Source organism: Scyliorhinus torazame, chromosome 21 (assembly GCF_047496885.1).
Source record: "Scyliorhinus torazame isolate Kashiwa2021f chromosome 21, sScyTor2.1, whole genome shotgun sequence".
Taxonomy (NCBI): domain Eukaryota; kingdom Metazoa; phylum Chordata; class Chondrichthyes; order Carcharhiniformes; family Scyliorhinidae; genus Scyliorhinus; species Scyliorhinus torazame.
In genome coordinates this window covers 87,332,710-87,348,101 of record NC_092727.1, presented here as the reverse complement: position 1 = coordinate 87,348,101, position 15,392 = coordinate 87,332,710, and the positions used below count along the sequence as shown (strand labels likewise).

The 15,392-nt window shown below is 44.6% G+C and overlaps 1 protein-coding gene across 1 annotated transcript; it reads left to right on the top strand.

Annotated features, from left to right (window-relative positions):
- Window positions 1-245: 245 nt before the first annotated feature.
- On the top strand, window positions 246-13,186 carry LOC140398063 (interferon a3-like). The gene is made up of 5 exons (XM_072486274.1): window positions 246-261; window positions 11,407-11,471; window positions 11,786-11,875; window positions 12,746-12,979; window positions 13,088-13,186. The coding sequence occupies exons 1-5, from the start codon at window positions 246-248 to the stop codon at window positions 13,184-13,186; spliced, it is 504 nt and encodes a 167-aa protein (XP_072342375.1).
- Window positions 13,187-15,392: the final 2,206 nt, after the last annotated feature.

Here is a 15,392-nt window from a genome sequence, read left to right as displayed (position 1 = left end):
TTTTGAAAGGTATTTGCCCTCTGCAGTCCAGAATAGTGAAGTAAAGTCGCCATAGCATCAGATGACCACAGGCTGCTTTGAGGGGGAGAGCTGGATGGTGGTGATTTAACCTGAGGATCACCACATCTCAATTAGCGGCAAGGTTGAGAAGGGAGATGGTGGTCGGGGGGAGGGGAGGCGATTAATGAATAGTGCTGGACTACAACCAACCAAAGGACGATGCTCCGCAACCATCCCTGTACTCAATGGTGAAGCAAGCAGGTGAGTCAGAGAGAAATAAAGGACTGTAAATGTTGCCACTTTCAGCCAGAATTGCCAGGTGGATGATCCGTTTTGGCCAGTCCCCCAGGTTCCGAGCATCACGGATGCCAGTCTTCAGCTAATTCCATCCACTGGAGGCTGAACGCACTGTGTACAGCAAAGGCTGTGAGTCCCGGATAACATCCCGAACCAAGAGGACTGAAAGTTCGATCCTGCGGAGCTAGTCACGTCCCAGCGAGGATGCTCCATGTTCACTATCACACTGGGATTTACCTTCCAGCCTGGGGAAAGTGTCCAACTGTGTGCCGTGTCCCTCAAATGCCGGATGCAATTAGGGTCATATCAGTCTGCTATCGATCATTAGCAAAATGGTGGGAGAGCTATCAGTTCAACATCTGACATATTGCTGAATTTACTGGCTCGTGGGGTCTGACACGGGCTCTCTGACACATGCGATCAGCTCATTAAGCTGTTGATTATGTTAAGCGGAAAAGCCTTCCAGCAGTGCAGCGACTCTGGGTGTGATGCTGAGGTTCTGATTGAAAGTCCTGCTGATTTGATTCATTGTTTGGTGGATAACCAGAATATTGTCCTCGCCCTATTTGACACAGAAAGTTACTTCACATATATGTCACTATTCACAGTGTCAAAAAATAATACAGACTATCGTATCTGTGCCTCGAATTATTAATACATTGGATAGACTCAGCTTTACGGCAAACCCAGTTGCAAAAGAAATCCATTCTACACTGGATACTTCATTTCTAGATGTTTGAAAGTACAATCACATGGAGAAACTGGGTCGGCGGTGCTGCTCTCTTGGTCACTCTCTGCAGCCTCATCCCTGGAACTTAATTCCGGGTAAACAATTTACCATATACTGAAACCAGGGCGATGAGTTCGATCAAGAGCAGCTCAAAAAGACGATTACGCTCAGTTTGCCCAGAGTTTCTGTGTTGTGAAGGTAGTTTTTCAATTTAGAACACCCAATTCATTTTCCAATAAAGTGGCAATTTAGATTGGCCAAATCCTGCTCGAGGCTCGATTATTTGGAACTCGTTGGCCCGTGGTCGCTTCGGACTGTCCAAACACCCTTTCTTGAATAAGTCTCCAATCCTCCAACATCTCCCGATGGAGGGTTTGGAGGTTTGAATCAGAAAACGTATGTGTTCTTGGATTACGCATTATTGCGGCTTGTTCCATACGATCTTGCCGTTGATCTTCATGAAAAGTGTCATAAATGATTGACGAGACCTATAATGAAGTTATCTCAGCATTGTGTAAGCACTGATTTCTGACTCGGCTGACTATGCCCCAGTTTGTTGCTGAAGTGCACAGCCTGAATATTTGTTTTAAATGCTGCACTCCGTGCACTGGAGTTATGCCAATCATTCCTCAAAGTGAATACAAATCAGTTGGCACAGGAAACCCTCACCTGATCACCAACGGAGACATACCTGTTTCCATTTCTATTTATGCAACATTCAGGGCCAGCTGACTGAATGACTATTCCCCACCTTCAACCCATAACAGTGTTAAGTTCGTCCCACTAACCCATCATCCGCATCTCTGTTGACCTCAATGGATTCCTGTCCCCTCATGTACCATGTTTAAACCCCTTGTCTCATCCGCACTTCCTCAGTGGCTTTTCCTTGCTTTCTATAGATTTGTTGGTCTTCTGACATGGGACTGCCTTTCCTGTCATTTCACTACCGGAGTTAGAACTTCATGCTCCCTTGGGCTCTCTCTTTCTGCACCCAATCCTGAAATCCCTGTGCATCTCAGTCTCACACATCCCCTCATCATACTTGTCATCACTCTCCTCTTCTGCACCCCTAAGGTTGGGCATTCATTTTTCTACATAGTGTGTCAATTTGTAAAGGTGTCTTAGGGGGCATTTATATCTTAAATGAATCACAAAATGCAAACTGTTGTGTTGTACCTGCCAGTTGACATCACTGAACCATAAGGAACTGGTTTCTCACGTTGAAACGTTTTAAAATTACCTTTTTAGGGGAACATTAATGAGTTTATATTGTCAGATTCTTCACTTACTTTTATGTAATGAACAGAAATAAAACGGAATATTTGACCGCAACCATTCTTATGCATGAATTGCCTTACGCAGTACAGTTGTAAGACACTGCGAATGCAAGACACACATTGAGGAATTTACTTTTGAAACGTAAAGCAAATTCATATCTTAACAGTAGTTTTACTGTGGCTGTTTTTCCCCGTTTCATTTAGAATACCCAATTACTTTTTTTCCCAATTAAGGACAATTTAGCTTTCCTAATCCACCTACCCTGGACATCTTTTTGTGTTGTGCGGGTGTCTCCTATCCAGACACGGAGAGAACATGTAAACTCCACATGTACAGTGAATGCTGTGACTAAGAAGCACTTGATAAATAGTCAAGCCATCTGTTTGATTAGGTGGTGTGCCCAGTTGCTGTTCTTGACGTGTGGAAATGGTTTCCCATTTGCTTACAGTATAAAATAAACAACTACGAATTGTGACTTGAAATGAGGTAGCTGCAGTTGCAATCATCTCTCTAGACATTCAATGATACCCTCGTTTTGGATCCCTTACAATTCTCTTAGATGTATTTTTCAATATCTCAACACTTCCGTGCGTTAGGCCATGAGGAAAGGGAAGGAAGGGAGAAAGAAGAGTCGTGAAAGACACTGTTCATTGAATAGTTTCTACTGGAGACAAAAGGGCAGCATTAATGATGAGACTCAAGAGATAGAAGGCACATATTGTGTAAATGTGGCGCAAAAACTGTTTCAATGATTCAGAAACACAGTCACATTAGCTAAATATATTATGTAATTGAAACTATTAAATATGTTTATTGAACTAAAATGTAGAATATAAGCAAGATTAGCAGGAGACATCCATTTAGTCCTTTCAGTCAACTGTTTATGGCAGATCTTCTCTGTCTGATCTTCCTTAACGATTCCCATATTCCATAATATCCTAAAATCTAACATATAATTGATCAATGGCTCAACGTCCACAAGCTCCTAAGGTAGAAAATTTCAATATTTTGCAACATTTTCTTTCATGGGATGTGTCCATCATTTGTTGTTCATCCTTAACTATCCTTGGATGTGGTGGTGGTGACAATTGAATGGGCTGCTAGGCCATTTCAGAGGGTAGTTCAGAGCCGACCACATTGCTGTCGGTCAGGAGTCACATGCAGGCCGCGCCAGCTGAGAATAGCAAATTCACGCTTCCATCAAGGACATTGGTATATCTGATGTGATTTTATGACAACTAAGGACAGGTTAATGGTGACCCATAATGCGATTGCCTTTCAATTTCAGGTGCACTAATTGAATGTATATTCCATTATATCCCCAGTTCATTAGCCTGGCCCTCTAGATTACGGCTCCAGAGAAATTGCCACCACACAACCATTCCCCGTACGTTTCGTACTTTAGAAATTTCTCCTCAACTTCTTTATAACTACGGCAATTACACTTTGTTCGAGATTCTCCGGCAGGGAGATACATGCCCAATATTTACCGTATCACAGGCTTAAACATTTTACAAGTTCCAATGGTATCACCTCTCATTGTCTTCAATTCCACGGATTGTATGTGCATCTTCTCAATCTCCCATCCCAGAATTAGGTTTGCCAGTGTAGCCTTGCTTCGGTAAAGAGACAGAAACTAATACCTTAAACATTCTAGTAAATACGCACGCTGGCAGTGACCTGAGCAGTTTCCGATGAAAGTTTGTTCCGCATTTTAGGGTCTTAAAATATATGAACTGATTTTTTAAAAGCAATTCCTTACCAGAGCCTGGAGTGCAAAGGGGCAACAGATGTGAACTTTTGGGCAAGAGCATTTAATATCGATGAATATATTCGCATCCTAATTTATCAGTGAGAATTCTCTCCTTCTTAATTAAGCAGAAAGTGAAAAATGTTTCAAATTGAAGAATCACTGATGGAAAGAGGTTAAAAGATTCCCAGAAAACACATCGCGGTTAGAAGCAAAATCGATCCGTTTCTGTAACGTCAAAAGAATATCCTGATTTACACCTTAAAATGGACACAGCTCACCCAGGAGGAATATTCCTCAGTCCAACAGCGAAGGAGTTCAGCTCCTGTTAAAATTCCGATCGGCGCTGAACCCCGGCCGTGCCACTTTCTATCTTTTCTGATCTTTGCTGTTGTTTAAACATGAATTTTCCAAGTGTTTGGGGCTGGTGGATTTTGTTGATCCTGTTACCCGGGGTCCTGAGAGGGCATCCAGCAGAGGGCAGTAGAGTGGAGCTGCTGATTGGTGTTGCACGGGAAATTTGCATACCTCCGTCGTGGAGATTTAAAAAGAGCGGGAGATGTGAGGCGGACGGAGATTTAAAAAGAAAGAGTGCGAGTCGGAGCGGAGATTTAAAAAGCGCGGGAACTGCGAGTCAGAGCGGAGATTTAAAAAGAGCGGGAGCTGCGAGTCGGAGCGGAGATTTAAAAACGCGGGAGCTGTGAGTCGGAGTGGAGATTTAAAAAGCACTGGAGCTGCAAGTCGGAGCAGAGATTTAAAAAGCGCGGGAGCTGCGAGTCGGAGCGGAGATTTAAAAAGAGCAGGAGCTGCGAGTCGGAGCGGAGATTTAAAAAGCGCGGGAGCTGCGAGTCGGAGCGGAGATTTAAAAAGCGCGGGAGCTGCGAGTCGGACTGGAGATCTAAAAAGCACGGGAGCTGTAAGTCGGAGCAGAGATTTAAAAAGCACGAAAGGTGTGAGTCGGAGCGGAGATTTTAAAATGTGCGGGAGCTGCGAGTCGGAGCGGAGATTTAAAAAGATCGTGGCCTAGTTTTGGGAGTTGTTCGGAGGAGGAGGAGTCTCTGTCAGGGAGAGAACGTGAGAACATCTAAGACCCTCAGAAGGTAAGTAAGTGATTTTTACTCATTTTTACTTTTATTACCTTTTCAAATTGTGTGTGTGTGTGGGGGGGGGACTGAAGTGACATTTGTCAGGGCTAAAAGGCTGGGAACAGACGAAGCCTGTGTGGCATATAAGGAAAGTAGGAAGGAACTTAAGCAGGGAGTCAGGAGGGCTAGAAGGGGTCATGAAAAGTCATTGGCAAATAGGGTTAAGGAAAATCCCAAGGCTTTTTACACTTACATAAAAAGCAAGAGGGTAGCCAGGGAAAGGGTTGGCCCACTGAAGGATAGGCAAGGGAATCTATGTGTGGAGCCAGAGGAAATGGGCGAGGTACTAAATGAATACTTTGCATCAGTATTCACCAAAGAGAAGGAATTGGTAGATGTTGAGTCTGGAGAAGGGGGTGTAGATAGCCTGGGTCACATTGTGATCCAAAAAGACGAGGTGTTGGGTGTCTTAAAAAATATTAAGGTATATAAGTCCCCAGGGCCGGATGGGATCTACCCCAGAATACTGAAGGAGGCTGGAGAGGAAATTGCTGAGGCCTTGACAGAAATCTTTGGATCCTCGCTGTCTTCAGGGGATGTCCCGGAGGACTGGAGAATAGCCAATGTTGTTCCTCTGTTTAAGAAGGGTGGCAGGGATAATCCCGGGAACTACAGGCCGGTGAGCCTTACTTCAGTGGTAGGGAAATTACTGGAGAGAATTCTTCGAGACAGGATCTACTCCCATTTGGAAGCAAATGGACGTATTAGTGAGAGGCAGCACGGTTTTGTGAAGGGGAGGTCGTGTCTCACTAACTTGATAGAGTTTTTCGAGGAGGTCACTAAGATGATTGATGCAGGTAGGGCAGTAGATGTTGTCTATATGGACTTCAGTAAGGCCTTTGACAAGGTCCCTCATGGTAGACTAGTACAAAAGGTGAAGTCACACGGGATCAGGGGTGAACTGGCAAGGTGGATACAGAACTGGCTAGGCCATAGAAGGCAGAGAGTAGCAATGGAGGGATGCTTTTCTAATTGGAGGGCTGTGACCAGTGGTGTTCCACAGGGATCAGTGCTGGGACCTTTGCTCTTTGTAGTATATATAAATGATTTGGAGGAAAATGTAACTGGTCTGATTAGTAAGTTTGCAGACGACACAAAGGTTGGTGGAATTGCGGATAGCGATGAGGACTGTCTGAGGATACAGCAGGATTTAGATTGCCTGGAGACTTGGGCGGAGAGATGGCAGATGGAGTTTAACCTGGACAAATGTGAGGTAATGCATTTTGGAAGGGCTAATGCAGGTAGGGAATATACAGTGAATGGTAGAACCCTCAAGAGTATTGAAAGTCAAAGAGATCTAGGAGTACAGGTCCACAGATCACTGAAAGGGGCTACACAGGTGGAGAAGGTAGTCAAGAAGGCATACGGTATGCTTGCCTTCATTGGCCGGGGCATTGAGTATAAGAATTGGCAAGTCATGTTGCAGCTGTATAGAACCTTAGTTAGGCCACACTTGGAGTATAGTGTTCAATTCTGGTCGCCACACTACCAGAAGGATGTGGAGGCTTTAGAGAGGGTGCAGAAGAGATTTACCAGAATGTTGCCTGGTATGGAGGGCATAAGCTATGAGGAGCGATTGAATAAACTCGGTTTGTTCTCACTGGAACGAAGGAGGTTGAGGGGCGACCTGATAGAGGTATACAAAATTATGAGGGGCATAGACAGAGTGGATAGTCAGAGGCTTTTCCCCAGGGTAGAGGGGTCAATTACTAGGGGGCATAGGTTTAAGGTGAGAGGGGCAAAGTTTAGAGTAGATGTACGAGGCAAGTTTTTTACGCAGAGGGTAGTGGGTGCCTGGAACTCACTACCGGAGGAGGTAGTGGAGGCAGGGACGATAGGGACATTTAAGGGGCATCTTGACAAATATATGAATAGGATGGGAATAGAAGGATACGGACCCAGGAAGTGTAGAAGATTGTAGCTTAGTCGGGCAGTATGGTCGGCACGGGCTTGGAGGGCCGAAGGGCCTGTTCCTGTGCTGTACATTTCTTTGTTCTTTGTTCTTTGTTCTTTGACATCACAGAAAAGCTGTGACGTGAGTGGCTGGTTGGGAATCTACACTAAATTGAAAAAATAAGCATTGGTAACTAATTAAACATAAATACTTAATTATAATTTAGAGGGGTAGCTAAGCCAGAGATCAGAGAGTGCTCTATTTAGCTTTCACATTTATAGTAGTAATCTAGTGATAGGAAACAGATAGTTAACAGTAACTTAAATTTTTTTTTTTTTAACTTTTAATTTTAATTTAGTAATTAATTGACGCAATGTCAGTTAGAGGGGTGCAGTGCTCTCACTGTGAGATGTGGCAGGTCAGGGAGGCTTCCAGCATCCCGGATGACTTCATCTGCAGAAAGTGCACCCAACTGGAGATCCTCACAGACCGCATGTTTTGGTTGGAGCAGCAATTGGATGCACTTAGGAGCATGCAGGTGGCGGAAAGCGTCATGGATCGCAGTTATATAAATGTGGTCACACCCAAGGTGCAGGCAGAGAAATAGGTGACCACCAGAAAGGGCAGGCAGTCGGTGCAGGAATCCCCTGTGGTTGTTCCCCTCTCTCGAACAGGTATACCCCTTTGGATACTGTAGGGGGGGGGATAGCCTATCAGGGGAAAGCAGCAGCAGCCAGAGCAGTGGCACCATGGCTGGCTCTGATGTTCAGAAGGGAGGGTCAAAGCGCAGAAGAGCAATAGTAATGGGGGACTCTATAGTCAGAGGCACAGATCGGCGCTTCTGTGGACGTGAAGGAGACTCCAGGATTGTATGTTTCCTCCCTGGTGCCAGGGTCCTGGATGTCTCTGAACGGATAGAGGGCATCCTGAAGGGGGAGGGCAAACAGGCAGAGGTCATTGTACATATTGGTACTAACGACATAGGCAGGAAGGGGCATGAGGTCCTGCAGCAGGAGTTCAGGGAGCTAGGCAGAAAGTTAAAAGACAGGACCACTAGGGTTGTAATCTTGTGATTACTCCCTGTGCCACGTGCCAGTGAGGCTAGAAATAGGAAGATAGAGCAGCTAAACATGTGGCTAAACAGCTGGTGTAGGAGGGAGGGTTTCCGTTATCTGGACCACTGGGAGCTCTTCTGGGGCAGGTGTGACCTATATAAGAAGGACGGGTAGCATCTAAACCAGAGAGGCATAAATATCCTGGCCGCGAGGTTTGCTAGTGTCACACGGGAGGGTTTAAACTAGTATGGCAGGGGGTGGGCACGGGAGCAATAGGTCAGAAGGTGAGAGCATTGAGGGGGAACTAGGGAATAGGGACGGTGTGGCCCTGAGGCGGAGCAGACAGGGAGAAGTTGCTGAACACAGCGGGTCACGTGGCCTGAAGTGCGTATGTTTTAATGCAAGAAGTATTACGGGTAAGGCAGATGAACTTAGAGCTTGTATTCGTGCTTGGAACTATGATGTTGTTGCCATTAAAGAGACCTGGTTGACGGAAGGGCAGGATTGGCAGCTAAACATTCCAGGATTTAGATGTTTCAGGCGGGATAGAGGGGAATGTAAAAGGGGTGGCGGAGTTGCGCTACTGGTTAGGGAGAATATCACAGCTGTACTATGGGAGGACACCTCAGAGGGCAGTGAGGCTATATGGGTAGAGATCAGGAATAAGAAGGGTGCAGTCACAATGTTGGGGGTTTACTACAGGCCTCCCAACAGCCAGCGGGAGATAGAGGAGCAGATAGGTAGACAGATTTTGGAAAAGAGTAAAAACAACAGGGTTGTGGTGATGGGAGACTTTAACTTCCCCAATATTGACTGGGACTCACTTAGTGCCAGGGGCTTAGACGGGGCAGGGTTTGTAAGGAGCATCCAGGAGGGCTTCTTAAAGCAATATGTAGACAGTCCAACTAGGGAAGGGGTGGTACTGGACCTGGTATTGGGGAATGAGCCCGGCCAGGTGGTAGAAGTTTCAGTAGGGGAGCATTTCGGGAACAGTGACCACAATTCAGTAACTTTTAAAGTGCTGGTGGACAAGGATAAGAATGGTCCTAGGATGAATGTGCTAAATTGGGGGAAGGCTCCTGATAACAATATTAGGCGGGAACTGAAGAACCTAGATTGGGGGCGGATGTTTGAGGGCAAATCAACATCTGACATGTGGGAGGCTCTCAAGTGTCAGTTGAAAGGAATTCAGGACCGGCATTTCCTGTGAGGAAGAAGGATAAATACGGCAATTTTCGGGAACCTTGGATAACGAGAGATATTGTAGGCCTCGTCAAAAAGAAAAAGGAGGCATTTGTCAGGGCTAAAAGGCTGGGAACAGACGAAGCCTGTGTGGAATATAAGGAAAGTAGGAAGGAACATAAACAAGGAGTCAGGAGGGCTAGAAGGGGTCATGAAAAGTCATTGACAAATAGGGTTAAGGAAAATCTCAAGGCTTTTTACACGTACATAAAAAGCAAGAGGGTAGCCAGGGAAAGAGTTGGCCCACTGAAGGATAGGTAAGGGAATCTATGTGTGGAGCCAGAGGAAATGGGCGAGGTACTAAATGAATACTTTGCATCAGTATTCACAAAAGAGAAGGAATTGGTAGATGTTGAGTCTGGAGAAGGGTGTGTAGATAGCCTGGGTCACATTGAGATCCATAAAGATGAGATGTTGCGCGTCTTAAAAAATATTAAGGTAGATAAGTCCCCAGAGCCTGATGGGATCTACCCCAGAATACTGAAGGAGGCTGAAGAGGAAATTGCTGAGGCCTTGACAGAAATCTTTGGATCCTCACTGTCTTCAGGTGATGTCCCGGAGGACTGGAGAATAGCCAATGTTGTTCCTCTGTTTAAGAAGGGTAGCAAGGATAATCCAGGGAACTACAGGCCGGTGAGCCTTACTTCAGTAGTAGGGAAATTACTGGAGAACATTCTTCGAGACAGGATCTACTCCCATTTGGAAGCAAATGGACGTATTAGTGAGAGGCAGCATGGTTTTGTGAAGGGGAGGTCGTGTCTCACTAACTTGATAGAGTTTTTCGAGGAGGTCACAAAGATAATTGATGCAGGTAGGGCAGTGGATGTTGTCTATATGGACTTCAGTAAGGCCTTTGACAAGGTCCTTCATGGTAGACTAGTACAAAAGGTGAAGTCACACGGGATCAGGGGTGAGCTGGCAAGGTGGATACAGAACTGGCTAGGTCATCGAAGGCAGAGAGTAGCAATGGAAGGATGCTTTTCTAATTGGAGGGCTGTGACCAGTGGTGTTCCGCAGGGATCAGTGCTGGGACCTTTGCTGTTTGTAGTATATATAAATGATTAGAAGGAAAATGTAACTGGTCTGATTAGTAAGTTTGCAGACGACACAAATGTTGGTGGAATTGCGGATAGCGATGAGGACTGTCAGAGGATACAGCAGGATTTAGATTGTTTGGAGACTTGGGCGGAGAGATGGCAGATGGAGTTTAATCCCGACAAATGTGAGGTAATGCATTTTGGACGGTCTAATGCAGGTAGGGAATATACAGTGAATGGCAGAACCCTCAAGAGTATTGAAAGTCAAAGAGATCTAGGAGTACAGGTCCACAGGTCATTGAAAGGGGCAACACAGGTGGAGAAGGTAGTCAAGAAGGCATACAGCATGCTTGCCTTCATTGGCCAGGGCATTGGGTATAAGAATTGGCAAGTCATGTTTCAGCTGTATAGAACCTTAGTTAGGCCACACTTGAAGTATAGTGTTCAATTCTGGTCGCCACACTACCAGAAGGATGTGGAGGCTTTAGAGAGGGTGCAGAAGAGATTTACCAGAATGTTGCCTGGTATGGAGGGCATTAGCTATGAGGAGCGATTGAATAAACTCGGAACAAACTTTCATCGGAAACTGCTCAGGTCTACAAAATTATGAGGGGCATAGACAGAGTGGATAGTCAGAGGCTTTCCCCCAGAGTAGAGGGGTCAATTACTAGGGGGCATAGGTTTATGGTGAGAGGGGCATGGTTTAGAGTAGATGTATGAGGCAAGTTTTTTACACAGAGGGTAGTGGGTGCCTGGAACTCACGACCGGAGGAGGTGGTGGAAGCAGGGACGATAGTGACATTTAAGTGGCATCTTGACAAATATATGAATAGGATGGGAATAGAGGGATATGGACCAAGGAAGTGTAGAAGATTGTAGTTTAGTCGGGCAGCATGGTCGGCAGGGGCTTGGAGGGCCGAAGATCCTGTTCCTGTGCTGTACATTTCTTTGTTCCTTGTTCTTTGTTCTTTGAGCCAGGACTGCCAGAGGTTGCAGTTCAGGAAGTCTTCAACAAGGATGCACAAAATTCCCTGAAGGTCATGGTGAGTTTGTACAGAGATCCGGTAATGGGAGCAACAAAATTTACCTCGCAGATCCTCGGGATAATCCCCGATTAAATCCGCGTTCTTAGAAAAATGTAGAACATCTCCATGAAGGAATACACCATGTAGTATTCAAATATGGGAGAAATCGTGTGAAAATTATACTAAGAATGATTCAGTTCAATGGCCAGTTAAATATGTTGCAAGTAAAATCTTTAAACAAATTGTTGAATGTCTGTTCCAGTTTTGGGGAGAATAATTTCTGAGAAAGTGTGCTTCGAGCTTTTTCTGACAATCATTCTGTCCTGTTGTAGAGAAGACCCTTTCCATCGGAGTGCAAAACAACGAGAGAATCACTGAGAACCAAATCCCTGAACCTGTACCATCCCGTCAAAAGGTTACAGGTGAGTCTGCAGTTTGTAAACACTCTGACCATCCTGCTAATACTGTCAGGCGTAATAGTTATGTGGGGAATGTAGCGAGATCCTCAACAATGAGAACAATGTTGATTTCCATAAAATTCCGACAGTGCAGAAGGGGGCCATTCTGCCAAAGGAGTCTGGACCGACCCTCTGAAAGAGCGCCCCACCCAGGCCCACTCCCCAGCCCTATAACATCCCTGGACATTAAGGTGTAATTTAACGGTCAATCTAACTAACCTGCACATCTTTGGACTGTGAGGGGAAACCGGAGCACCCAGAGGAACCCCACGCACATACCAAGAGAACGTGCAAACTTCTCACAGTCAATTAAAGTCGGAATCGAACCCAGGGATTCAGGGACTGTGCCTGGGAAATAATCATGTGCTAACCACTGTGCCACTCAGAAATTCTAATGTTGTGCCTTTTGGGCGATGAACTTTGTAACCTATAATCCTGCTAATACTGGGAGGCGTAATAGTTATGTGTGTGTGAGTGGTGGTGGTGGGGGCGCCGGGGGCGGGGGGGCGGGGGCGGTGTATCCACCTCCGCAAAAATAAGAACCATAAGTCCAAAATTTTATTGTTGAGCCATTGCGGGGACACACGGACCAGCTGCTGCACAGTTTGATATTCTTCCCTCCATTTACCCCAAATTGCTAACAGGATCAGGTGAGCTAATCAAAGGGAAAGATACCAGTAACCAATTTGAGAGTGATCAATATTGTCACCAGCAATAGCGATGCCGACTTTTAAAAATCGAGCTTCTTAAAGATTTACCGATGCACATGTCAATTAAAATGACCACTTCAAGGAGAAATACCCTCTCTAATGTCATTGTGTATATTTTTCCCAGACACAGGACAAGATCCAGATTGTCCATCAGACCCTGCGTCACAGCAGCAAGATCTACAGCATGAACCTGGGCTCAGTCACCTGGGACCGGGTGAAGGTGGAACATTTCCGGCTTCTCCTGGACCGACAGCTCAGTGAGCTGGAAGAATGTGTCAGGAAACCGGGATCCAATCTGAGGAGAAACTCCGCCATTCACAATTACTTTCGGAAACTGGAAAAGTTTCTCAATCAGGAGGTGGGACAATTGATAATTGCCCGAGTGATTACTGACTTGTAGATCATTTCAACCCATTGAAATCTGTTCCTTCTCTAATATATTTTCTCCAATGTTTCCTTTTTTCAGGGATTCAGTGACTGTGCCTGGGAAATAATCCGCACTGATGCCAGGGCCCGATTACAACAGCTCCTTTTCATAACCGCACAAATCAGCAGAAGGAATTAAAGATTCCCATCGATATATTTAATGAAGACTGGGAGCAATTGTTATTTATTTAAACATTATTTAAACAATCGTTTAATATTTAAGTTATGATTCCAATAGTTATATCTGGATGCACTGTATGTGCACATTTAATTTTTTTAAAATATTGTTAATTGCGAAAGACGTCGCAGTTTTTGTTCCATAATAGTCTGTATCTGATGTCAAAGTTGTGCCCCGAATTGAAGTTTCACAATAAACATTTTGTACTTTGAATTTTATGATGTAGTCTTCGTTTCCACATTTATGTTCGTGCCCGTCGGATGTTTTTTTGTTCATCTTGTCTGAGATTTTCAATTCATTGGATTATGGAGGTTGTGCGGCCCAGGAGGCAGCGCCAATAGCTCTGAGCCTGATGTCCCGGGGTTCAAGTCCCACCTTCTGTGTGTTTTCTTGTTTGACTCTGCAAAGATTGATTTCTTGAAATCATGTGTATAGGCAAACAAACATTTATTGGAGAGACGCCGACAATTCAAAATTATGATTTTTAAAGGTTGTTTAATTTTGATTCAGAATTAAACACTTTGGCTAATTTTACCTGTTACAAAGGATTGAATTATTCACAACACGAAGTCAACTAAATGTAAAGAAAGCAAAATTGTTGTCGATACAAAGTAACAAATTCAGAGCCCATTTAAACCAGTAACAACCTCAATATATCGGGAAATACAAGTATGACCAGAATAGATCAGAGATACTGGCTGTGAATCTTAGATTTCCATTAGTGCGGGCAGTCTATCAGAATCAGCAGAAGGGGGAACTAAATTGTTTTGCTGCCATCAGTCGTCCTGATGTGAACTGACTGTTTTCGGGAAAATGTTGGCCCAGTATCTCCTGACAATGTAACCATTCTATCTGTGCTGAGAGAGATTTCCATTGGGAATTCATCTCATTGCCCTGTCCACACACAGATGATCATCTCTTTGCAATAAATGCCACCGTGCAAGCATTTTGTGAAATCCAGCGAAACGCTGTATAACTCGTCTGCACTAATTCTCGAATTTCCCTCCAATCCTACATTGTTCTGCTTAATTTGATCATTTTGGAGCACATACAACAATGCATAACATTAAAGTACCATCATTTTTAAGTGTGACAAATTTGCACTGCCATCTTATTGTAACTTCCCATATATTTTGGCCATCTCGGATGTTTCGCTGCTTGGTTCACCCCCCCCCCCCCCCCCCTCGACACAACAATGTAGGATTTGTTTTTCGGTATTAAAAGCCGTTACCGAAATGTTCACATCTGTTGCCCCTTTGCTGGCCACGCACTGATTAGGAATTCGTTACAAAAAATCTTTTCATACGTTTTAAGATCCTAAAATGCGGAATAAACTTTCATGAAAACTGCTCAGGTCACTGCCAGCGTGTGTATTTACTAGAATGTTTAAAGTGTTAGTTTCTGTCTCTTTACCTAAGCACGGATACACCAGCAAACCTACTTCTGGGGGTGAGGGATTGAGAAGATGCAAATACAATCCGTGGAATTCAAGAGAATGAGAGGGGATTCCATTGGAATTTATAAAATGTTTAAGACTTTAACAGGGTTAATGTTGGACAAGTATCTCCCTGTTGGACAAGTATCTCCCTGTTGGAGAATCTAGAACAATGTGCAACTGTCGCAGTTATAAATGAGATGAGGGGGAATTTATAGGGTACTAAACGTCCAGGGGAATTACGGTGTTCTGGCGATTTCTCTGGTGCAGTAAACTCGAGGGCTAGGCTAATGAACTGGGCACATGATGGAATTTAAATAAAATAAATTCACCTGAAATTGAAAGGCAATCTCAGTAAGGGTGACCATTAACCTGTCACTGGTTGTCATAAAATCAAATCTGATACACGAATGTCCTTCAGGGAAGCGGGACTTTGCTTTTCTCAGCTGGTATGGCGGACATGTGACTCCTAACCCACAGCAATGAGGCCCACGCTGAACTACCCTGTGAAATGGCCCAGTAGCCCATTCAATTGTCACCACCACCACCTTCAAGGGCAATTAAGCATGGACAACTAAAGGTGGACACATCCAATGGAAGAAAGAAAATGTTGCAGAACTTTGGAATTTTCTATCACAGAAGCCATGGATCTATTGTATATGTTGGATTTGAGGATATTATGGAATATGGGGACGTTGAGGAAGATCAGACATAGAAGATCTGCCATGAACA